Source organism: Phialemonium atrogriseum (assembly GCF_030411735.1).
Source record: "Phialemonium atrogriseum strain 8032-3 unplaced genomic scaffold QBC33scaffold_10, whole genome shotgun sequence".
Taxonomy (NCBI): Eukaryota; Fungi; Ascomycota; class Sordariomycetes; order Cephalothecales; family Cephalothecaceae; genus Phialemonium; species Phialemonium atrogriseum.
In genome coordinates, this window is record NW_026848147.1 from 483,250 (window position 1) to 505,439 (window position 22,190).

The 22,190-nt window shown below is 56.5% G+C and overlaps 10 protein-coding genes across 10 annotated transcripts; 3 read left to right on the forward strand and 7 right to left on the reverse strand.

Annotated features, from left to right (window-relative positions):
- Nucleotides 1-329: 329 nt before the first annotated feature.
- QBC33DRAFT_577764 (MFS general substrate transporter) lies at nucleotides 330-2,417 on the reverse strand (the record flags this gene model as incomplete). The annotated part of the gene is made up of 7 exons (XM_060431004.1): nucleotides 330-588; nucleotides 703-766; nucleotides 827-1,188; nucleotides 1,262-1,630; nucleotides 1,690-1,896; nucleotides 1,961-2,218; nucleotides 2,299-2,417. 7 exons carry the CDS (start codon nucleotides 2,415-2,417, stop codon nucleotides 330-332), a joined length of 1,638 nt encoding a protein of 545 aa, XP_060284318.1.
- A 993-nt stretch (nucleotides 2,418-3,410) lies between these two features.
- On the reverse strand, nucleotides 3,411-5,089 carry QBC33DRAFT_577765 (uncharacterized protein; the record flags this gene model as incomplete). Its single annotated transcript, XM_060431005.1, has 2 exons — nucleotides 3,411-3,443; nucleotides 3,536-5,089. The coding sequence occupies 2 exons, from the start codon at nucleotides 5,087-5,089 to the stop codon at nucleotides 3,411-3,413; spliced, it is 1,587 nt and encodes a 528-aa protein (XP_060284319.1).
- Nucleotides 5,090-6,270: 1,181 nt separating this feature from the next.
- QBC33DRAFT_577766 (putative palmitoyl-protein thioesterase) lies at nucleotides 6,271-7,345 on the reverse strand (the record flags this gene model as incomplete). Its single annotated transcript, XM_060431006.1, has 2 exons — nucleotides 6,271-7,115; nucleotides 7,198-7,345. The coding sequence occupies 2 exons, from the start codon at nucleotides 7,343-7,345 to the stop codon at nucleotides 6,271-6,273; spliced, it is 993 nt and encodes a 330-aa protein (XP_060284320.1).
- A 232-nt stretch (nucleotides 7,346-7,577) lies between these two features.
- On the reverse strand, nucleotides 7,578-8,756 carry QBC33DRAFT_536274 (S-adenosyl-L-methionine-dependent methyltransferase). The gene has a single exon (XM_060427695.1). It carries the CDS (start codon nucleotides 8,651-8,653, stop codon nucleotides 7,901-7,903), a length of 753 nt encoding a protein of 250 aa, XP_060284321.1. The 5' UTR covers nucleotides 8,654-8,756; the 3' UTR covers nucleotides 7,578-7,900.
- A 717-nt stretch (nucleotides 8,757-9,473) lies between these two features.
- On the forward strand, nucleotides 9,474-10,923 carry QBC33DRAFT_577768 (cyclin-like protein; the record flags this gene model as incomplete). Its single annotated transcript, XM_060431007.1, has 3 exons — nucleotides 9,474-9,706; nucleotides 9,777-9,984; nucleotides 10,051-10,923. 3 exons carry the CDS (start codon nucleotides 9,474-9,476, stop codon nucleotides 10,921-10,923), a joined length of 1,314 nt encoding a protein of 437 aa, XP_060284322.1.
- A 353-nt stretch (nucleotides 10,924-11,276) lies between these two features.
- QBC33DRAFT_536281 (NADPH-dependent 1-acyldihydroxyacetone phosphate reductase) lies at nucleotides 11,277-12,779 on the forward strand. The gene is made up of 4 exons (XM_060427696.1): nucleotides 11,277-11,441; nucleotides 11,509-11,561; nucleotides 11,629-11,797; nucleotides 11,899-12,779. Exons 1-4 carry the CDS (start codon nucleotides 11,401-11,403, stop codon nucleotides 12,542-12,544), a joined length of 909 nt encoding a protein of 302 aa, XP_060284323.1. The 5' UTR covers nucleotides 11,277-11,400; the 3' UTR covers nucleotides 12,545-12,779.
- QBC33DRAFT_44635 (S-adenosyl-L-methionine-dependent methyltransferase) lies at nucleotides 12,749-14,719 on the reverse strand. Its single transcript, XM_060424368.1, has 5 exons — nucleotides 14,441-14,719; nucleotides 13,823-14,261; nucleotides 13,740-13,757; nucleotides 13,482-13,680; nucleotides 12,749-13,407 (listed from the first exon to the last, which is right to left on the reverse strand). The coding sequence occupies exons 2-5, from the start codon at nucleotides 14,235-14,237 to the stop codon at nucleotides 12,954-12,956; spliced, it is 1,086 nt and encodes a 361-aa protein (XP_060284324.1). The 5' UTR covers nucleotides 14,238-14,261; nucleotides 14,441-14,719; the 3' UTR covers nucleotides 12,749-12,953.
- A 22-nt stretch (nucleotides 14,720-14,741) lies between these two features.
- On the reverse strand, nucleotides 14,742-16,138 carry QBC33DRAFT_449887 (uncharacterized protein; the record flags this gene model as incomplete). The annotated part of the gene is made up of 4 exons (XM_060424537.1): nucleotides 14,742-14,986; nucleotides 15,055-15,333; nucleotides 15,404-15,989; nucleotides 16,049-16,138. The coding sequence occupies 4 exons, from the start codon at nucleotides 16,136-16,138 to the stop codon at nucleotides 14,742-14,744; spliced, it is 1,200 nt and encodes a 399-aa protein (XP_060284325.1).
- A 660-nt stretch (nucleotides 16,139-16,798) lies between these two features.
- On the forward strand, nucleotides 16,799-17,651 carry QBC33DRAFT_514396 (uncharacterized protein; the record flags this gene model as incomplete). Its single annotated transcript, XM_060426041.1, has 5 exons — nucleotides 16,799-16,880; nucleotides 16,912-16,952; nucleotides 17,046-17,240; nucleotides 17,463-17,489; nucleotides 17,574-17,651. 5 exons carry the CDS (start codon nucleotides 16,799-16,801, stop codon nucleotides 17,649-17,651), a joined length of 423 nt encoding a protein of 140 aa, XP_060284326.1.
- A 494-nt stretch (nucleotides 17,652-18,145) lies between these two features.
- QBC33DRAFT_449985 (amidase signature domain-containing protein) lies at nucleotides 18,146-22,096 on the reverse strand (the record flags this gene model as incomplete). The annotated part of the gene is made up of 8 exons (XM_060424543.1): nucleotides 18,146-19,265; nucleotides 19,301-19,519; nucleotides 20,100-20,199; nucleotides 20,263-20,347; nucleotides 20,418-21,151; nucleotides 21,209-21,350; nucleotides 21,403-21,672; nucleotides 21,761-22,096. The coding sequence occupies 8 exons, from the start codon at nucleotides 22,094-22,096 to the stop codon at nucleotides 18,146-18,148; spliced, it is 3,006 nt and encodes a 1,001-aa protein (XP_060284327.1).
- Nucleotides 22,097-22,190: the final 94 nt, after the last annotated feature.

A 22,190-nucleotide genomic window follows, 5' to 3' on the forward strand; every position in this document is an offset into this window, starting at 1 on the left:
CGGTCTTTTGTTTACTTTGGGAGACCGGGAAAAGGGGAGATAAGCTATTCGAGAGAGGAGGGGCAATGTAAGAACGTTAAAGAAATGAAACGAACTCAAACAGGACTAGAAGAGGCTTGGGACAGAAAGAGGATGCTTACACTTCTTTGTTGACCCTGTGTTACCCCAGAGGGACAGGTGAGTTCACTGTCAAGTAACCTTAACCGACAATGGGTCGTTCGAAGAGATCGCAGTCCGGAACGGAGATTTTCACAGTGCTGTAAGCCCAAACCCACGTAAATTGCTCTCGAAACACTAAGCTCAACTGCCAAGTGACCCCCCTTATTCCCTCAATACCCCTCCACATCGCTCGCCCTCCTCAGCCTCCTCTCCCAGAGCAGCAGCGTCGAGATCCAGACCACGACGCTGAAGTACAGCATCACCCTCAGCTGCGCGTTGTACGCGTCGCAAAACGCCAGCCGGACCGCGTCCCTGGTCGCGGCCGGGAGGGCGCCGATAGCCCCGACCGAGTCAGCGATCTGCTGCATCTCGGCCGGGGTGAGCAGCGCCGCCAGACGCGGCGACAGGGCGTTGTTGAGAACGGTGGACCTGTTTGGAGGGCGCAGATGTCAGTTGGGTTGGGTTTCTTCCTTTCTCCATTCCCCCCTTTTCACCGGTCTACGGTGGTATTAGGGCTGGTGGATAGGCTAGGCAGGTGCTTACCCGATAGCCAGGCCAATGGTGCCTCCGAGGACGCGGATCTGGGTGATCGAGCCCATGGCAACGGCTGCGTTTCTGCCCGTCAGCGAAGTTGTCCTGCACCAAGTCAAGGTGCAGGGGAGCTTACCCATGTCCGACTTATCGACGGCCAGCGGCACGTAGATGAGCAACGTGATGAGCGACATGCCGAATCCAAAACCCATGACAACCTCGTAGCCGTACATGGCCCGGTCGTCCCCGACCCCCGCCGAACTGGCAAGCCCGACGCCCAGGACCTGTAGCGATGCGCCGGTGAACATGAGGTAGAAGGGCGGGACGTTGAGCTTGCTGGCAAGCAGGCCCGACAGGGCCGTCGCGGCGGGAGAGCAGAGGAGAAGCGGGATCAGGTGGATGCCGGCCTCGAAGGGGGAGCTGCCGTTGACGGCTTGGAAGCGCTGGGGGAGGTTGATCAGGACGGTCATGAAGGGGGGGCCGGTTAGGAGGGCGATTCTGGCCGCGATACATGGCCTGGTTAGCTGCCGTCGCTCTCTACAAGCAGTTTCGCGTGGAGGAGGGGACAAACATGGTCATGCCGACGAATTGGCGACTCTTCATCAGCCGTAGTGGGAAGATGGGTTCCTGGACGAAGTGGACTGCCCCGACGACCTTCTCCCAGCCGACAAAGGCGACGAAGAGGGCGCCGCCCAGGGCGAGGGCGCTGATCACGGCGGGGCTGGACCACGGGTACCGGGAGCCGGCCTCCTCGAAGCCGAAGACCAGGAGGATGGAGGAAGCCAGGAGCAGGAGGGCGCCGACGACGTCGAGCCGGGCGAGGGACGCCCTCGAGAACTTGTCGCGGAGCCGTAGCTGGCGCTCCGGGTTGCCCTGGTGGGGGAAGTGGGTGGGCAGGATGAAGGCGATCAGGGCGGTCGCCACGGCGCCGGCTGGTGCGCTGACAGGGAAGGGGTCAGTAAGAGAGGAGGGGGGGGCGGATGGCGGGAGTGCGGGTACTTGAGCAAGAAGACCCATCGCCACGATGAGTGGTCGTTGATGGCACCCCCAAGAATCGGCCCCAGGACGGAGCTGAGCACAAAGACCATGGACACGATGCCGATGTAGGTGCCCCACTGCTCGGGTGGCACCAGCTCCGGATTCATGACCGTGGCCATGGCGTAGATGCCCGAGGCCCCCACGCCCTGGAAGGCGCGGAAGATGATGCTGGGACCGGGTCAGCAATCAAGCGATCCAGCCGGCGGCCTGCGGCGGAGACGCTGCCACTCACAGCTGCAAGATGGAGGATATGGATCCGCAGACGATGGAGAAGACGGTAAAGAGGGCGAGGGCGAGCAGGAGCATAAACTTGCGGCCCAGGATGTCGCTGAACTTGGCATAGATGACGAGGAAGCCTGTGTATGTCAGGAGGTAAGAAGTCACGACCCAGTCGCGCTGGTCGAACCCTCCCAGCGCGTTGGTGATGGAGACTAGAGACGTGCTGACGATGGTTGTCTCGAGGGTGGAGAGCAGGAGGGAGAGGCAGAGGCTGGATGATCCTATTAGCTCCTAGTCCTCAAGACAAATAGAGATAGTGTACGGGAAAAGGGGGAAGATGCGCCGACGCACGAAAAGCTCACGACGTAAAGCCGCCAACCCTTGATGTACACCCGAGGAGGCTCCGACCGAGAGGCCGGATCAGCAGCACTACTACTAGCAGCTGCACCATCGCCAACCTCAAGCTGCATCAATTGGCCAGGCCGGGCCGAGTCCGAGTTGGGGCGGGCCTCGGCGTCGCGTGTTCCACTGTCCGGGCCACCGACACATGGGCCGCCGGCGCTGCCCGCGGTTCTGTCCGCGTGGATTGAGCCCATGCCCGCGACCAATCAAGGGTGAGGAATCGCCTTGTCTCCGGATCGCAGGTAAATGGCTGTATTTATTTGATTGCCACGCAGCCCATCGCGCCTGACGGGATAGGCCCACCAGGAATTGAAAGGCAAAGTGTCCTGAGGCCTTGCTTGGCCTTTGGGGGCGGCAATTTAGCTCTTGGACCCCCTGTGCCACAGAACCCATGATCGAGCTGCTGCCTGGACTCAATAACACGGACCATATTGCAAGAACAAGGTTGGCCACGGAGACAACAAAAGGTGCCATTTGGAGGTCCGAATCCCACCTTCAACTCCCTCCCTCGAGAATATTGTGGAAAGGCTAGCCCAAAGTTCAACATCAGGCTTGAGTGAAACGGCATTAGATCACAAACTACAATCCTCCATTCCACGAACAAAGATGACATCAACAACAGCCATACAATGACATCTGGGAGCCCTCGTATCGAATCTATTCTCTCTTCTTTTCCTTCCTGCCATCTCACCCCACCAAGTGATCCAGCCTAATAAGAACAAATGCCCCCATCCCATGTCTCATAACCTGCCATTTACAGGGCGGATTCGACCCCATGACTTCGGTCATGCTAGAGTGGTATCGAGACTTGTATCAATGGACAGACGAGAAAGGTCCAAACATGGACGCCAAACGCTATGCAAACTCCGACCGACCAAGAAGGGATAAATACAGACAATACAAGCCCCTGTCGAGCAGGTTCTGCAACTATAGACAGCAAAAAAGCCCAGGTACGTTTTGGGCAGGGGATACTCCGCTTTCTGCTAAGCAACCCCCCATTCTTCCTAGATATCAATTATGAAGCAACTTGTGTGCAACCAGCGCGATATATTCGAGGCACCTTATGGTGTCCTGGGCCGCTTCCAATAATATTGCTGCGCTCGAGTCAGCAAAACATTTCCGGCCACCAGACAGGGGGGAATCCCGAATGTGAGGAGCGACATCGGCATGGACGTTGGTTACTTACCTTGTGCTGCTTCCGGCAGTTCCTCAAGCTCGGCTTTCTCAGGCCGTCCGTGACGGCAAGCCTTCGGTGCTCGTCCGTGTCCATCTCGGGGACGTAGTAGTACTCGCTCTCGAGAGGCTTGCCCGCGGCGTCCTTGCCCTGCCTGGTGATGACGCCGATGCAGGCGGTCGACTCGATGATCAGCCGGAGCGTGTCCTTGGTCAGCCCATTCTTCTCCTCGGCCGGGAGGTTGTTCATGATGCCCGACAGCGGGTTCGAGGCGAGGCGGGAGAAGGCCAGCTGGTTGGCCACGTGGTTGGAGATGGTGGCCCTGTCTACGAGGTTGAGCAGTGCCGTCGTCGCCGATTCGGCTGTGGCGGGCGCCTTCGGGCTGGCGTGCAGCAAACTCGGTTTCGAGGACCGAGTGGGTTCGGCTGTGGCGGCGCCTGCTGTGACTGTTGTTGACTCCCCGGAGGAGAGACGGGACACCTGCGGCACCCTGGGTGATGTGGCGGTGATGGAGGCTAGACGGTTGGAGAGATTGGCCCCAAACGGACCAAACGAATGAACAATTGGGTCGTTCTCCTCATCAGGGTCATTCTCATCATCTGACTGGGGATCGCTCAGGTCGCTGGAGAAGCTATTGGTCACCTCGGTTATCTGGCTTGTTCCAAGTGGATCTGCACCCCCCGATAGCTTCGGGAGCTCCTGCTCGTCGGCACTGACATCCTCGTAGATCTGGACGGTAGCGCTCTGGTCGTTGGTGTCGGGCATGAGGTCATGCAAGCTTCCGATCGGCACATTTGCCGGCGTGGGCGAGACGGGGCTCGCGATCCTCGTCGCCCTTCTCAATGGGCTCCCATGCAGCAGCCCGGACGCGCCGGCCCTCGACCGCGGGGAGTCATCCCATGACGAATCGCTCAGGTTTCCAAGCGGTTCTCTATCCCTGTCTCTCTCCCTATCCCTTCTCGGCCACTGCATGAGAACTCGGGCGTCCTGGACGTCGATCATGATCTCGGCGCCCTCGGTTTCCGACGTGAACGTGTCCCCCTTGGACAGCTCCCACGTGCGGCCCTGACAGTGCAGCTTCAGCCCATTCCACCCGTTGCAGATGACCTCGACCTTGTTCGGGTCCGCGGGCTGTGGCGCCGGCACAAACCGGGCCTTGACATGGACTCGGCTGATCAGGCGGTTCGCCGAGAGCTGGTAGTGGCTGCTGTTGCTCGAGCGGCCCATGAGCAGCGTCTCCCCGTTCTCGTTGAGCTCGATTGAGGGCACGGCAGACAGCGGGGCGCGTTCGGACACGCTCGACTGGGTCCTCTGGAGCGCCGGCCGGGACCCGAGGCGCGGGGGACTCGAGGACAGGATTCCCGTGCTGGAGGTCGGGACCGGCGTGGGGTACTTGGAGTGGGCGTTCGAGGCTGCCTGCCGCTTCAGCGGACGCGGGAGACCCGGTGATGAGGAGAGAGGCTCAAACGGGGGCAGCAGAGTGGGAGCCGGCCGCTTGACGCCCGCCGTGGAGGGCAGCGACGGCTCCAGCGCCCTGATTCTTCCTGACGGTGGAGAGGAGTCCATTACTGCTGGCCGGTAGGGTTCATGACAGTTGCTGAGGTAGATAGAAGAGACCGAGGTACTTTTTTTGCAGAAGAGCCTGTCAATATATCGCGTGTTTCCTCCCCAAAGTCACGTCGCGTCCACGGTCCGGAAAGTACAGGGATAGTTCCTAGTTGGATAGGTTGCAAGTCGAGAGACGGAGAGGCAACAAGCAGGAAGAAAATACAATGCAACAAGGAATTTGGTTGTTGAGCTGCAAGCGAATGTCACTGGCCGTCTTGGATTTGAAGATTGGCCTCGTCGAGGGAAGCCCGTCAGTACCAGGGGTGGGGGAGAAATTGGTATTTAAGACGCTGGGTCACGGCCGTGTACCGCGGCCAGAAGCACGACGCGAGTTGGCGCATCGCGTTTGGCGTTTGGCGTTGTGTGAGACCCATGTCCAGATTTGGAGCTGCCATAAGGGGGGGTAATTAGTGCACACCGCCTTTGCACAGCTTCGATAATTCACTATAACCTGCGAGAAATAGTGCAGCTCGGCGCAGTTATGACGTATAATTTCCCTTGGAAGCAATCACGACAACATTCTTCTTTGTCGGTTTTGCCAGCAGAAATATAAATGCGGGCAGATAAAATGCTTCTCTTCCCCGCCCCTTTCTCACTACCTAGGCAGCATTGACTTCATCAACTATTCCGACCGATCTCCTTGCGTTCTGCTGCCACGCTTTTCTCCTCATCCCAACCTCCTTTTCTCACCCTCAGCTTGCCGAGTCGCGTCTCGAGACACCCCACCGACCCCACGCTGAAAATCTTCAAAAAAGCTGCTCCAGTCAAGACCCAAGAATGCACCGTAATTTAGCCGCCCAGTGGCTCATCCCTGGAGGTCGCGTTTTTGCCCGCATCGGACCGGGCCAGCTGGCTCTAATTCGCCTCGGTTCCCTTATAAATAGATGAGTATGCAAGTTGAATTTCATTCTTGTTGGTCGAGGCTACAGTCTTCGACAAGCACCCGCTTGCTTGCCTGTTGGAGGCAGTCGCACCATGATAACTCTGCAGGTCCAAAGAGCACACATAAAACGCGCTGAAGTTACTAGAGACAAGAAAAAGGAGGAAACACGGATTTCCTGCACCCAAGCCAACCTAACCTGTTGTACATACAGCATCCCAAGCCAACAAATCAACGAGAATAGAGAAAGCGGCTAGGGCTAGAGCTCGTCGTCGCCGAGAGTCGGCGCAGATCTCGCCTTCTTCAGTGTCCCAAAATACTCCCTGAAGGTCTCGTTGAGCACCTTCTCCGACAGCTGCATGTGATCGCCAGGCATCGACCTAAACTTCAGCCCGCCCTTGCGATCCAGCTCCCTCAGGCCGATCCAGTCCTCCGAGTACAGCTTCCTCGCCCTCAGCGGCGTGATCTCGGTGCCGTTGACCTCCTCGAACCAGGCCGTCTCCTTGGGAATCACGGTCGTGTCCTCCTCGAACAGAAACAGCACCAGGTTCTCCAGCGCCGCCACGTTCGCCCTGTACGTCTCGTTCTTGGCCTCCCGCTCGTTGTTGATGTCGGCGAGAAAGTTGGAGTGCTCGAGGTACTTATCGTAGTCGGCCGGGTCGCGGAAGTACTGCGCGGGGACGACCTGGGACTGCGCCCACGCGCTCCAGGTCCGCCCGCGCAGCAGCGCCACGGACCCCCTGCAGACCCAGTCGGTGGCCGAGCAGGCGCGGAAGGAGCTGATGCCGTTGTGCTGCGACCCGAAGGTGACGAGGCTGCGCACCGGCGGGCTGTTGCACCGCTCCACGTAGCCGCGCAGGAACTGCCCGCCCTGGCTGAAGCCGACGGCGTCGATAGCCGGCGCAGTCGAGAGGATCGGGTGCGCCGCCAGGGCGCCGCATACTTGTGCCAGCTGCTCCGTCACGTTGCCCAGGAAGGTTGCTGACCGGTCGCGCGAAGGGTCTTCGTCCAGCCGGATCGTGTACACCAGCGTGCCCGGGTTGATCTCTTCGGCAAGTTCGGCCACCTGGCGGAGGCCAGGGTTTGCGTAGTTGTCGCCAAGGCCTGAGAGCATAGGAGCGGTATGTCAGCGGATATATATACAGGTAGGTGATGATACCCAGGGCTAGGATCGTTCATCTCGTACCATGCCAAATCACAAGCGGCAGAGGCGTGTCATCATTGTCCTCAGCTCTCTTCTGCCGATTCCGATTCCGAGGCGCGGGATCGATCACAAGGGACGCGACTAGAGGGGCGACGGCGAGGATAAGTCTCAAATGTTTAAGCAGGGCCATGCTTGCGAACTATCACGGAGACTGAAGACTTGTTGCAACATGAAGGTGGGTGGTGATTCTTGAGGGGGTCAGTCGGTGACGATAAGGGGAGATGGATAAGGCAGGTCGTAGTCGCCAAGCATGACGAATCAAAGGCCAAGCTAGGTACCTACCTAGCTACGCATTGGTCAGGTAGGCCGGGACATCGGCGCTATCTCGCCGCCGATCATTTCACCTTAAAAAGCTAGGTGCCGTTTTCAGTCTCTTCACTTCCGACAGAGACAAGTTCCTTTTGACCATCTCGTTTATGTTTATGGGAAGATACTTGGGCCTTCGACACAGGCTCGCCCCGAGGTACGTGACATCTCCTTTTATTTCCACTGCTGCAGCAGCATCAAATGATGATAAACTGTCAAAAATATGTTTCAAGACGGGATTGAGAATTTATTCCATGAAACCACCTTCACAGGCTGAAGATGCTGCTGCAACATTTCCTTCCTGGCATCATTTCGATGTCACCATATCATATCAGGGCTAACTCTGATTGCAGCAGGCCTTTCTCTCTCTCCATGTCTCTCATTTCTTGGTGGCCCCTATCAGCAAGAATGTAGGCTTCACAATCTCGGTGTCCCAGCTGGGGTGTTCCGCTAGCTCTTCCGGGCTCGGATGCCACTCGTGAAAGTCTGTCAACTCAAACCCGGCGCTCAGCAAGATGTTGATATACGTCGCGAGGGTGCGATGCTGCTTCCTCACTCCATTTGCCAGCCAGTTGGTCACCCGCAGCCCCTCCTTCTGGTAGTCATCGAGCGGCCAGTACTTGCGCCCGGTCTCCGGGTTGACCTGCATGCCCTGTGTCGACGGCGCCGTGAAGATGGGGTGTTCGACCGAAAACACCAGCCTCCCCTTGGGCTTCAGTGCCCCGTGCACCTTTCCCACCAGTTCGGGGAGATGCTCCAAGTAGTGAAACGCCAGCGAGCTGAAGACGACGTCGTACGAACCACGGTCCCCCTCGGGTAGCCGCAGCTCGTCCAGGTCGGCCCGCTGGTATGTGATGCCGTCGTGCTTGCCGTCCTCGGTCATGCCGCGGGCCCGGTCCAGCATGTTCTGCGAGATGTCGACGCCGTGCACTGTCTCGGCGCCGTGCTCCTTGGCCCATCGCACGAACCAGCCGAAGCCGCAGCCGAGATCGAGGACGCGGAGGCCCGTGAGGTCCGGCAGGAAGGACTGCAGATGGGGCCACTCGGGCGCTCCGTCCAGGCCTTTCACCGAGCGGGGAAGTTCCGAGTACTTCTCGAAAAAGTCTTGCTGGTCGTAGATGTTTTGCGACATTTTGGAAAAATATCTGGTGCTAGTGCTCGGATGCTCTCGTAGATCACGGCAACCGACTGAGCTCTTATTTTAAGTATATGCGGAGTCCATGGCGCAATCGGTGTGCCCCCACACCAGACTCTCCGTCTCGCAACGTATGACTCCTCGCCGAAAGGGTTATGCGCAGCACCGAGCAGCAGCAATCGGGATGGAAAAGCCCATCTCCGCAACGACAGGCACCATCAGCCTTCGTATTATTCGTGTCACGTTGAAGCCATACTCGGACGTTCATTAATTATTCATTACCTAGGAGACTTGGAAATATAGCTACGTTTTGTGTCGTCCAATAGACAAAATAGACACTTGGTTCTTCTTCCGCTTTCATTCCTCAATCACAGCACCACAATTTCGAGACCAACGATAGACGAGCCTGCCGATTTACTGCGTTGCCTTGTGGGATATCATCGTTGAGGTCCCTTTGGAGTTTGGAGGGGAGCATTTACCGCGCCACAATACCCAAGTGTCAGCCACACCCTCTTATCTTATCAGCCGGGCTTCCCACTTCCTCCGAAATTCAGTCGAACACTTATGAGAGCCTCGTCTTCGACACGTTCTCACGGCATGGAACTCTTTGTTCTCGAGTAACCGCTGTACTGACCCATTTAAATGGAGAGTTGACGCGCTCTGCTGTTCAGGGGTCTGCTATAATTGCGCCGAATCGGCTGTCGTCCGTCGCGACAATCTCGCCAAGGCCTGCTCAACCATCGTGCCTACCACGACCGCGGCACTACAGCATCTCTTGGAGCTACATTGTCCGACGAGATCACCGGCTCCTCTTGATATGGCGCCGAATGCGAGCCGGACCTCGGCGCCAGTGGGTGCCCCGCCAACACCAGAGGATCCCACAGTTCCGAGGGGACCCAACCCGGGCCAGATATCCATCGCAAACCAGTACACATTGGAGCAGAAACTGCGGCAGATGCTGAAGGACAACGGCTGCGATCCAGCACGGGAGGACATATATCGTCTTCAAGGGGTACAGCTGATCGACAACGTTCGCCAAGCCCTCCAACTGTATGCTCCGCCGCCCTCCCCAATCTTGTCCCATACACTGCAGAGTCATCTGCTAACGGCAGCGCGACAGTCCCGTTAGGACCTTCGATACCGCATCAAATTACTACCACAAGTTCCGCCTCTCGTTTCGGGATGCCGAATACAACTACCAGGATGCCGCGCTTGCCTCCCTGTTTGTGGCGTGCAAGGTAGAAGATACGATCAAAAAGTCAAAGGAGATCCTCTGCGCTGCACATAACCTCAAATACCCAGACCACCCTCTGTCGCAAGATGACAAGGCAAGCTATACCGAGCTCCTTCCCCATGGATCTGGACGTGAAGCTGACAACCGCTTGACTTGGAAGAACTTCGAGCCCACCTCCAAGATAATCATCGGGCTCGAGCGTCTGATTCTCGAAACCATCGGCTTCGACTTCAGAGTGCGGTATCCCCAGAAGCTGCTGGTGAAGGTTATACGAAAGCTCGTCTCCGCGGACGAGGCGAGGGGCTTCCTCTCCGTCGCATACGACATGTGCATCGACATCTACAAGACCTTTGCTCCCATCAAGCAGACGACCTACTCCATGGTCATGGCCGTCGTCGAGCTGACCGCCCTCATTAGGGGGCGTAACACTGACGATATCAAGACACTCGACCCCTACAAGTGGCACACGAACCGAGGCTGCGTGGTGGAGACGATGCTAGATTTGCTAGACCTCTACACCCAGTTTGCAAAGTCCACCAAGGTGGGCGGGCAGTTCCCCCTTGACAAATTCATCGATGTTAAGATCAAGATCAACAAGGAAGTGGAGGGAAACCTCAGGTTATCTCGCTTCCAGACGTGGTGCGAAAGGTGTCAGGCGGAGGAGAAGGACATCCACCCGATAACCCCCGGGTCCGCGACGTCACCGGCAACCACGGGCTCGTATCCCGGCAGTGGCACGGTGAAGCGGGGCAGCAGGGGTAGTGAGAGCGCGATGCGATTCGTATTCGATGCTGAGCAGGCGCGGGAGGAGACGGAGATTGTCAGCGAGTATTTCAAGGACGAGTTTGAGGAGTACGAGGTGGAAGTGGAGGAGGCGATCCCCGAAAGCGAGCATCCTCGCCCGGGGCGGAATCATCCCCGCCATAATCACAACCATCGCGACCATGGCTGGGCGCCGTATCAAAGGAACCGCCACGGACATCACGACCGCCACCATAAGGGGCGAAAGGGGGGCCATGGGGGTTATTATTAAAAGGCGCATATCGTCCTGGGACTTGGCATCATGGATCGCTTAGAGATGGCGTTAATGGCGAGAATCGATACCCCCTGATCTTGAATATGTCTGCTGAAGTAGGTTACCATTTCCGACGCATCACATGATGCGGAAGTGTGCAAGTGGGTGGTGTAAGTAAAGTGCCCGTCTAGTTTGGCTGTTGAGCTTGTGAAAATGCAAGCCATTGAAGCGATGCCACTTCTAGACCCTCTGTGTATTGCCTCATTATTTCATCCCCTTGTGATGGCAACTCTAAAATACCTACCTATATATAATGCATCCAGACATGTAAGAGAGGTAACTCCTATGCAACCATGACGACGGACGTCCCCACATGCCACTTTTCACCTCAGCAATCTTATCAAGCCTCGGCACTCAACATCTCACCTGAACCTCTCACATTGCGGCTCCGAAAAGCACCCAGTCGGTGTTGACAGTTGATTATAATCCTTCAAGATGGGTCCCCGACCAGGCCAGAAGACAGTCTTGATAACCGGGTGAGCACTTAATCTTGGGGAAAGCGCGTTGGCGGAAACGTGGCTTTGGACTAACAAAGCTCGCCAGGTGCACGCCAGGCGGCATCGGCCACGCGCTGGCATTGGAGTTCCATGCAAAGGGTTCGTCCCGGGTTTCCAATAAAACTGGCTAGCCCTGTTGCCTGTTGACTGACAAGGCTACCACCAGGACTGCATGTAATCGCCACGGCCAGGAGGACTGAGGTCCTCACCGAGATGGCTGAGATGGGCATGAGCACCGTCGCGCTTGATGTCACCAAGGCGGACAGCATCAAGGCCTGCCACGAGGAGGTCGCCAAGATCACGGGCGGGAAGCTCAACATACTCGTGAACAATGCGTAAATGCCTGGTGCCTTAAAAAAAACGAAGCGAATTATTCCATGATATAATTCAACGACGTGTTTAGTCCATCCCACGCTAACCCCCCCTCCCCAAACAGCGGCCGAACACACACCATCCCAGCCACCGACATCGACATGGACGACGTGCGCGAGACCTTCGAGACCAACGTCTTCGGCGTCATGGCCATGTGCCAGGCCTTCGCCGACCAGCTGATCGCCGCCAGGGGCCTGATAGTGAACATCGCCTCCCTGGCCGCCGTGTCGCCCTACGTCTTCGGCTCCGTCTACTGCGCCAGCAAGGGCGCAGTGGCCTCGTTCTCGCGCACGCTCCGCGCCGAGCTGCGGCCCTTCGGCGTCGGCGTCCTCGTCGCCATGGCGGGCACCGTCAAGAGCAACATCGCGTCCCACGCGCACCGCCGCCTGCCGCCGGGGAGCCTGTACGAGCGCGTCGGGGATGCGTTCGAGCGCCGCCTCACCTACTCGCAGCAGAGCGCCAGCATGGGAACGGCCGAGTACGCGGAGAGGCTGGTGGGCCGCGCCCTGGCGGCCGAGGCGCCCGTGTCGGCGCTCAGGGCGTGGTTCTGGAGGCCCGACTGGTTCTGGTGCGGGGGGATGGCGTCGTTGGTTTGGCTTGGGCACACGCTCGGCGAGTGGGTCATGGACGAGGTGGTCTACAGGATGTTTGGCCTGTACAAGCTGGAAGTGATCCTTAAGCAGGAGGCTGCGCAGAAGAAATTGGAGTGACGGATAGGCTTCTTGTGGAGTTGCATCTCTCTGCAATTTCTGTCGTTGCAAAGTCACTGATTTAGGCCGCTGTCGAAATGGAAATCATCGCAGCTCTCCCGCTGTAACTCGCAATGTTCAGATGCGCTTCGCTAGGCTTGAAATGCGTATCCCCCAAACCACCACAGATGCGCGCATATATGTTCCACACCCTCCATGGTATGCTATATCAGTCTTATCTACATCAGAGATGAAGATTTATGAACGGGCAAAGACCCAATAATGCGTGCATACTCGTTTTCGCTCCATGCCTCGCCCTTATGCACCTGCCACGCTTTGTGCCGTCCGTTCCACTCGCCTCTGCCGGACGGCCACAACTCGCCATGTGGCCCCGTGAACCCATGAAATGCTAAAGTCGCTACACCTCTCTTCAATTCGATCCCGGCTTCTGGGCATACCAGAAGTAGTAATTGAAATACCGATGGACGCTCGAGTCCCCCAAGGCGTTCCGCGCCAGGGCCAGCGTCACCTGGCTTTCTGCCTCCGACATACCCAAAGCCTTGAACGGCCGTCCAGCAAGGGCCGGCATGAAGTCGAGAACAGCAGTCTTCTGGTACAGCCCGATGAGCCTCAGGGTCTTGTCTTTGGCCCAGACGCCGATGGGGACCTTCTTGACTATGCACTGGATGTTTTCGAATCCGGCGTCGCGGAGCAGGGGTTCGAGCTTCGCGGGCAGGACCACGTCCATGCCGAACTTGGTGAATGCCTCTACGATCAGCTCGTACATCCGCTTCACCGGGTCGTCGTCGGGCATTGTGCCGTCGTCGCAGTGCAGAGAGCTGTTGAGCTCCTGTAGCTCTATCCAGCCACCTGGCTTGATGCTCCTAGTGCAGATACGCGCTTAGAAAAGACGGCAGAGGGTGTGAAGGACCATTCCTAGGGTTTGGAGGATACATACTCGTATGCATTGCCTAAGATCTTGGGGACGTCCTTCAGCACTGGTATCGTGTATCGGAAATGGGCAAGATCACAGTCGCGCATCAGCCATTCGTTCTCGCAGTTATCCACTAGGAATTCGACATTGGGAGGGACCCAGACTGGCTGGATCGGAGACAGATCCATGCCGCGCACGCGAGCGCCCGGGTACTGGTCGCCGACTGGTGTACATCTGATGTTGATCAACCCGGGTAGCAGAAGGACTGTGGTGTACACGAACCATCAATAGCCCATATGCCTGTTTTTGTCTCTGTCAGATCCCAGATGGTCAAGCGAGCGGAGGAAAGTACGTCGGTTCCTTACCTGTCCCAGTGCCAATATCTACAATGAGCTGGGGGTTCTCGACAGGAGCGTAGAACAACCTCCCGTCAGTGAGCTCCAGCATCATGGCATGCTTCATATCCTCCCTGTTCTGCTCCATGTCGTCGTTGGGAACGGGATAGCGACCATTCTTGAAGGACTGGTAGCGGCGGCCATGCTCGATAGTGTGGGCGTAGATACTCGACGTGGCACTCGTGGACAGCGCAGACGACGTCTCGTAACCCTCGCTGAGGAACTCGTCTTCTTCGCCGGCTTCGCTGGCGGCCTCGATTGCGGGATTCTCCGAAGCTTGCTCTAGAGCTGGCGATGGAGCTGGCGATGGAGCTTCGGGGGTTGGAGACTTGGCCGGACTCTGGGCTGGAGACTTGGCCGGACTCTGGGTTGGAGGCTCTGCCATCGTGTCGTCTCAACTGGCTGAAGTCTAGTATACACACGGGAGGGGTCAGACTGGAGAAAGTTAAAAGGGAACGTCAGAATAACACACCGCCTTGGGCCGGGCGGTTTTAGTAGGTAGTTCTCGTTGATGATCATTTTCCCCGCTTGGTACGGTGGGCCATAAGGGGACCTGGCTCATAACCACTTGTGGGGCATTAGACTTACCCTATGTGGGTTAGGGCGTATATCCCAACTTCACTCTTTTATGGCCCACCGTAGCTTGGCTCTGTGAGGATGCTGGGTACTGCGTAATTGCTGGGAAACCCCCACTTTCCCAAGTTGGGTGATTCGCTTCGCCCTGGATTTGGTGACACAAACTTTCCCCATGGAATGCATGGAAGTCGCGCTGATTTATTGGGCCGGCTGCACACCGTGCTAATGATCATGCGGGAACGTTGCTTCATGGAGCTTCGGTAGCACAAGGACATTTAACGGCAGAGACACAAAGACAACGACATGTGCATATTCAAGCAGATCTGCCATGCCCATGAGTTACCATGAGCATTTTCCCAACCGTTTCCACGTCCAGCGAGTACTCGGCTTCCTGGAGGGACTGCTTCACAGCTTTCACGCCTCTCTCAACCATCTCGGCGTCGAATGCAGTCATGACCTTCTCCCTCGGCCCAGCATCGGGAGAATCGCGGAGCTGGAGCATGACATCCACGTAATTGCTAGCATCTGTAAGAGCATGCTGCAATCCCTGGCCACGGACTTCATGCAGTGTTAGCTAGTGGCGCGAAGCGAGCATCAACGAATCGAGGCATCAGGGGGGTGCTTACAGGGCAGCATCGGATGAGACGCGTCTCCCAAAAGTGTCACCCTCCCAGAATGATTATCCCAGGGGACGGGAACCCAGTACTTCATCTCGTCGATGTTGCATTGGGCGTCCTCGGGTGTCCAGTCGATGGCGGATTGAAACGGCTCGCAGAGGTTGCTTGTGTTCTCCCTGACGTAGCGGACAGCTTCCTGGCCCTGGAGGTTGACCGACGTTCCTTTCCAGATCTTGACCCAGAACGTTGTCCAGGTCGATGTGTCCTTGGGATCTTGGACATACATGACTAAGGAAAGGAACCATCAGCCTTCGGGGATGTTACGCTGCTTTCAATGGTTAGTCGAGGAGAGACATACCGCCGCAAGCGCCTACAGCCTCGGTGCCCATCATGATAGCTGTTACTGGATGTGCTTTCACGATGAAGTCGGTTTTCTCCGCGTCGCCGTAATTCACCACGCCGGTGGCAAACATGAAGCCAGATAAGGCGGGTCGGGCTGCTTCAGGTCCCAAAAGCAGTTGGCGCAAGGTTGACGAGACGCCATCAGCCCCGACAACATAGTCCGCCACGTACGTCTCTCCGTCCTCAAACTTGAGCTGTATCGAGTCTTCAGCCGAGGACAATTGGTCGAGCTTCTTGCCCCATCTGACCTCGAACCCTTCGGCCAGCACTTTTCGCAGCCCTTGTCGGGTGATGCGCCTCGCTCCCGGGGTCGCGTTCTTGAAAAGGATCTCGCCAGTCAGGCCGTTGAAGCAGGGCAGGCTTTCCACTTCTTCGTTGAACTCGAGATGGGGATTGCAGATCGCCTTGGGGAAGTTATTGAACACGTCCTCCGGGAGCAAGCGAGCCAGTATCGGCATCGCCCAGTGAATGAGGATCGTCCAGTCCCGGGAACGGACGTCGATGTCGGCATCCCGCTCGAACACGGCGACCTCGAAACCGTTCTGGTCCGTGTTAGTGCCGAAACAAAGTGGATTAGAATTTGACAATCCCTAATCGAGACCTTTTGCAAGCCATGTGCAGTGAGCAATCCGGTCAACCCCGCACCGATGATGGCGATTCTCGGTTTGCGCGGTTCACCAATATCACCCATGATGAAGATCTGATTATGAACAGACAAGAGCAGGATCTCTGACGGTGATCAAAATATATTTCAAGTTCAGGAGAACTATTCAGTTGCAACCCAAATCTCTCCACACATGCAGCGAAAGCGTTCCATGGGAGCGGCACCGCTCGTTTTATCAAATCCATGGAGCATCCTAGTCCTTAGCATGGAGCCCCCCACGCCTAGTTCGCCCTCCGATGTAACCTCTCCGGTGATAACGGCGGTAGGTCCGAGCTAATCAACTACAGGTCGGTCCAAGCAATACTCAGTAAAACCACACAATCTGGCGATACCCACTGCCATGGATCTCAGCAACCTTATTAAACTCTCAATTCCGATGTCCACCATGGTATGCGCAACCTCAAACTCAACCTCAAACTTAATGCCACATCATGACGTGTTATACATGGCCATTTGGCATCTGCGACATATATTTCCGAAGCTGCATAAAAGTCCTGGCCCCTCACTGCTGTCTGTGCCTATAAAGGCCGAGAGATAGTTCTCAGACCAATTTCATCTCTGTCCCACGCGCCAAGTTTCAACTATTCTCGAGCAAGAAACCTCTACCCACCTATTATCGTCCTCAAACCACACCAAATTATCAAACCCTCAAATCTAATATTGATACACCCAGATCATACTTCCAAAATGCCGGTGTTGGCTGTCCAGGGCTTCAGGATGCTGCGTGACGACCTGAACAAATTCCTCGTGGACAACGGGCTGTCAAAACGTTTGGCACACAGACTCAGGACCTCTGAAAGGGGATGACGATGGGGTTTCTGAAGAGGAGGAAGAGGAGATTGTAACGGTGTTTAGACAGAAGGGCATAGACTGCAACCTCAAAATTGTGCTCCCCTAGGTCGACGACGACTGGAATTTTGACCCCTCGACATAGGTCTTCGTTTGCTTCCACTGGGTTTACCTTCTCTCCAACAAGAGGATCGACAACGAACTGGACAAGCCAGTTCCCACGTCCTTTGAGCATCTCCGTCAGATGCTCCAGGTCCAATCGCCTATCTGCCAGTACCTCTTGAAGACTGATAAACCGACTAAGTGGAATTTGGAAGGGCTAAATGAGCAGCTAAATAAGGTAAGCAACTCCTCCCTTAAGAGAACGTTTCGTTCTAGACCAACATGCGATGCAGATTCCGGTTACTTGCGATAAGTGCGGTCTAATATTTACCACCGACAACCCCGACAACCCTGAATATTCTCCGCGCAGAGCAAGGTATCACCACCGGGCCAAGATTCACGGAAGAGGGGGATATTGGCCACTTCCTGACAATATTTGAAGGAGGCTTAGTGTAACTAGCCTGGCGACAACAACGGGCTGTCACAGGTAAGAATACATGACACTTGCCTAAGTTTAACCAGCGTCGGCGCCACCCACAGTGCAGTAGATAGCTACTAGGAAATGGAATAGGGATATGACTCCACTGCTTACAATTTGATGCTTCTGCCCGCGACAATGATTAAGCCTTCGCTGCCTACGAGGGCATGATGTCGCCCTTTAAGTTCTCTCGTGTCGGGTCCAATCCGCAAGAGAGTGCGACAGCCTTATACAATGTCGCGCCGGGAGGTGTTGCGAGCCAGCGTAGTTCGATAGTTGCGATCAAGTCATGTAACACATCAGGAAAAGGCAAATGGATACGTGAATAAAAGGGAAAGTAATATGACGAGCAACCGAGACTTCTGGTCCGGGCGAGGATCTGCGCTTATGATGAAAATATTTAAATTTCGTATTTTCGCCTTCTAGAACACCTAGGGCTTGAAGAGCATATAGGTGGCCAGTCACTTGGAATGGAGTCGTACTGGGAAACGGGTCAGCATCATTCAGCCCGGCTCGATGGATGAAGCATCAACTATTAACCACTTCTCTGGAAGTAGATTGGGTAGCAGTATCATTGCTTTCACGGTTCTCGCTCTAATCGTGATCACCCATGCCTCAATAGAAACGTATTCAAAACGAAATTAATTTTTTGTACCGCGTCAACATTATAATGGATTCCGCAGGAAGGGAGAGCCTAACGCAGTCAAATCACTCCACGAAATCGTCTCAAACAAATCCATGGCCGCCCAAAAAGACATCAGCGTGCCCTGTACATGCTCCCCAAACTGCGGCGAGAATCCGGCGAATGTGGCGATGTCGAGGAGCCACTTCTGGCGCCCAGTCTCCTTCAGCTCGAGACACGCGACCAGCAGCGCCAGATCGATGCATCGGACGGGCTGCTTCGTGGCGGCGAGGGTCATTTCGAGCTGAGTCAAGATGGTCATCGACAAGACTTGCGCCGGCCCATCGTTCACGCCAAACGGGTACCGAAGGCGATGGGTCACCAGCAGCGCCGCCAGCCGCATGACCTGCGCCTGGCAGAGCATGTGGGCGACCTCGATCGCATTGAAGCGGGTGGTGAAGTCCTCCGGCACCTCCGGCTGCCACTGGCGCACCGACCGCTCGACGGCATCGAGGTCCTCCAGGACATCCGCATCGCCCGTTTTGCCGTGCGCCAGCGCGTGGCTTACCTTGCAGATGTCGTGCAACAGCGGCAGCAGGGTGGCGCACAGGCCGGCGTGGCGGTCGGCGTACGCCTCGGCGGGCGGCCGGAAGCGCAGCGTGGGCACCGCGCAGCTGAACAGACAGCCGCGGAGCTCCCACATGACCATGCAGCCCAGGAACACGCGCAGCTCGGGCGGGGCCGGGTCGCTGGCGGCGTAGACGGGCTCGATGAGGCCCAGCGTCCGGCCGCAGATGGCCAGGATGTCGTTGAGGCGCAGCCTCACGGCAAACGTCGAGATCAGCGCGCCGAGCATCAGGCAGTCGGTCATGGTCTGGGAGTCGATGACCTGGAGCGACGCCAGCGTGGCCAGAGCCGACGAGGCGTACCGATAGCAAATGCTCAGGCGGCCTGGGTTGGCCTGGCCGTCGTCGACGTCGCCCACCCACGAAATGGCGCAGGCTAGAAGCCCGTCTAGGAGCGTCGTCTTGGACAGCAGTAGGTGTGGGATTATTTGTTGGCGCGCCCTGTCGCTGAAGCTGGAGCCTACCGAAAACATGTCCAGCAGATCGCCCTGAAACAAGAGGCGCTGGACCAGCTGCTGGTCGCCCGTCGGCACGTCGCTTAATTCCGAGATGCACTTTGGAACCGTCGCGACGTGGCCATTGCTCCGCATTCGGCGTCCGGCCCGAGCGTACAAGAGGCGGCCGTCGTCGGGTCTGCCATTTCGGTGTGATCGGAGTTCTGGCGTAGGCCGCCACATACCACGTACTCCTGGCTTCCTCCCTGGTCTGCCCTTCGGCCTGATGGTTTCGCAGACGTGCTGCAGTCGGAGGCAGCGCTCGCACTGTGTCCCATCTGGCATCCATTCACAGCGCTCTTTAATGGCGTGGCATCGGTCGCACGCTCGCGGCGGTTGCAGTTCGCCGTTGATCACCCACGAAGACATTTTTGGTTGCTTTGTTGTGTGTTAGGTGGTAGTAACAGTGGCTCTCTGCTGCTAGGGTACGGTATTCTCCCGGGGACTCCGGCGCTAGTCCCATTTCCAGTCATACTGTGTAGGTAAGGTATACGCAGATCCAGTATTTGTAGTTGAGTTGAGTGTTTCTTAGTGATCCTAGGCGTCAATGAAACGCGGAACAACAATGGCTAACTGTTCGCAAGTCCAGATTTTTTCGGTGTCAGTTGTCCGCGCCACCACCGTAGATATGGACGCCACGAATCCCAAAGTAGGTACTGTACATGTACCACAACAATCTACGTCAGGTAGGTAGGTATTCATCTGATCAAAAACTAGGTAGGATTAAGGGGTCTACGACGAAAAGCATATCGGCTGCACGCTGCCATGCAAGGTACGACACTAAACTTGTCTTATCACCGCCATGCCACGGCATACTTCTTACAGTATATGGAACCGTCAACACCGTGGACTTCAGTGTGCAGCTTCCCTCAAGCACGCATCAACGACCCCCGCCACCGCTAGACACTCTTCATCGCGCATCCGACTGGTGAATATCTGGATCGAGCAAGGAGCCCCCTCCACGACTTCCGGGTTATCTAGACATGTCTAAATCAGCGCATGGCCTGGATCCAAGACTCCTTGGTCCGGGAGTAACTCACATGCAGGGGTGCCTTGGCCTGGCTTCCTGGTAAATTCCAGTTCACTTTTTGTCGCCTTACCGAAGGGTATGATGCATGCCGGATACTGTTGCTTGCCATTAGCCACCATCCAGGGGATGTGTGTCGGCCACTCTCCTTGGGCGTGAAAAGCTTACGTCGAGAGCATTCAAGAAAGTCGAATACGCTGGCCAGCTATACCGGTCGTGCTCTACCGCTGTGTTCTGCGCCGACGGCGAAATCACCGCATCAAGGTCGTGCCTGGCCCAGAGTTTCCGCCAAGCCTCGACGATTTCTGCCCGCTTGTTTTGCAGCGTTCCGAACTTTTGGAGCCCATCCATCGCGCTGAGGTCCGGTACAAAGTTCCAGGCAATACTTCCCATTTGTTCGGCGAGCATTCCCATCGATGGCACGGCCGGTTCGCTGCCGGATGCTATGATCTCTCTGGGGGTGTTGTCTAGGGAGAGAAGCCCTCCAGCCACCTGATTCGCCGCCGCTACGTGGCATTCGGCCGCGTCCAGAACCATCACCTCGTGCCCGTGTGATTGCAGTATCTGTACTGCCTTTGCGACTGTTTCCTTCACGGGCGGGTGGAGTGGGAAAAGCGGGTCTTCGGGGAGGAGCCCCAGGCGTAGCTTGGGTCGCAGTGGTCCGTTGATGCGTCTCCATGGTACGTCAATGGCTGTGGCATCGTGGCGAAATGGCTTGGCGTCGATGACAGCTTTCATGAAAATTTGGAGGGCCTCCATGTCGTTCGCGAACGGGCCAGCCGACGGCAAGATGGCTCCGATGCCCGCGTTGAGAGGCATGACTTGTCTTCCGTACGCAATTCTGCCAGCCGATGGTTTGAATCCGTACGTCCCGCAACACAGGGACGGGATCCGGATAGACCCTGGATCCAGGTCAGAGCTTGTTGCCTTATATAGATCTCCTTCTGTCGTTCACTTACCCGCAAGATCGGTGCCAACCCCGAGCGGCGATCCCCGGAATGCAACCAGGGCGCCTTCTCCACCGCTTGATCCCCCAGCCGTAAGCATGGTATTCCACGGGTTCAACACGCGCCCAAAAACATTGTTATCGGAATCCACGGTCTTCAAATTCATTAGTTGTCTTTTCAACAAGGAACGCACCATCGAAACATACCATCAATACCTGGGATATGTTGGTCTTGACGTAGAGGACCGCCCCTAACCCGAGCAGAATGTCCACCAAGGCAGAGTTCTCCTTCGACGTCCGATCTAGATAGGCCACGGCACCGATGGTCGCTTGCGTACCCTCAACCTGGTATGTGTCTTTGAGACTCACCGGCAGCCCGTGAAGGGGCCCGGCCAGCTTGCCCTTACCGCGCAAGTCATCCAGGTATCGTGCTCTCTCCTGGGCCTGTTCGAAGAACGTTTCCGTCAAACAGTTTGTCTTTCCAACTTGTCAGTAACCCTGCACATACAGACGGCTGCCTCTAGCGACTTGTTATGGTGGGAAACCTTTTTGGGGTATGACTTACCAGTTGCTGCGCAATTGCCGCTCGTTTCGAGAAAGCCAGCGTCACCTCGGAAGACGTGAATTTGCCGGATGCAAGGCCTTCAAGTAAACCTGATACGTTGTGCGATTCCGTGATTTCAAGCTCCCTCTCTGTCAAGATGCCGGAGCGGCGGGGTATGTCCAGCGAAATCATGTTGACCTTGGTCTTCCACAGGTCCGATCGCTCCGGCAGGGTCTCTAGGAGCGACTGGGGGAGGGTCCATGCTTCCGGTATGGCCTTCTGGCAACTGGCCCGTTTCTCGGCCACCTTGCTCTGCCAATCTCCAGCCGATGCAGAGATAGAGGATTGTGAAGCCATGGTCACTTCAAGATGATCATGTGTTGATGCCAGAGATATTGGGTCAAAGAATCCTCTCATGATGTTCACTGGCAGGCCTATATATAAGTGTTGT

What these genes read in the sequence shown, in the direction of transcription:
- QBC33DRAFT_536281 (XM_060427696.1), top strand. Translation starts at nt 11,401, where the DNA reads ATGGGTCCCCGACCAGGCCAGAAGACAGTCTTGATAACCGG. An exon ending in AAGACAGTCTTGATAACCGG is followed by an intron (nt 11,442 to 11,508) that starts GTGAGCACTTAA and finishes AAAGCTCGCCAG; the next exon opens with GTGCACGCCAGGCGGCATCG. An exon ending in ATTGGAGTTCCATGCAAAGG is followed by an intron (nt 11,562 to 11,628) that starts GTTCGTCCCGGG and finishes GGCTACCACCAG; the next exon opens with GACTGCATGTAATCGCCACG.
- QBC33DRAFT_44635 (XM_060424368.1), bottom strand. Translation starts at nt 14,237, where the DNA reads ATGGCAGAGCCTCCAACCCAGAGTCCGGCCAAGTCTCCAGCCCAGAGT. An exon ending in ATCTTAGGCAATGCATACGA is followed by an intron (nt 13,408 to 13,481) that starts GTATGTATCCTC and finishes TATCTGCACTAG; the next exon opens with GAGCATCAAGCCAGGTGGCT.
- QBC33DRAFT_536274 (XM_060427695.1), bottom strand. Translation starts at nt 8,653, where the DNA reads ATGTCGCAAAACATCTACGACCAGCAAGACTTTTTCGAGAAGTACTCG.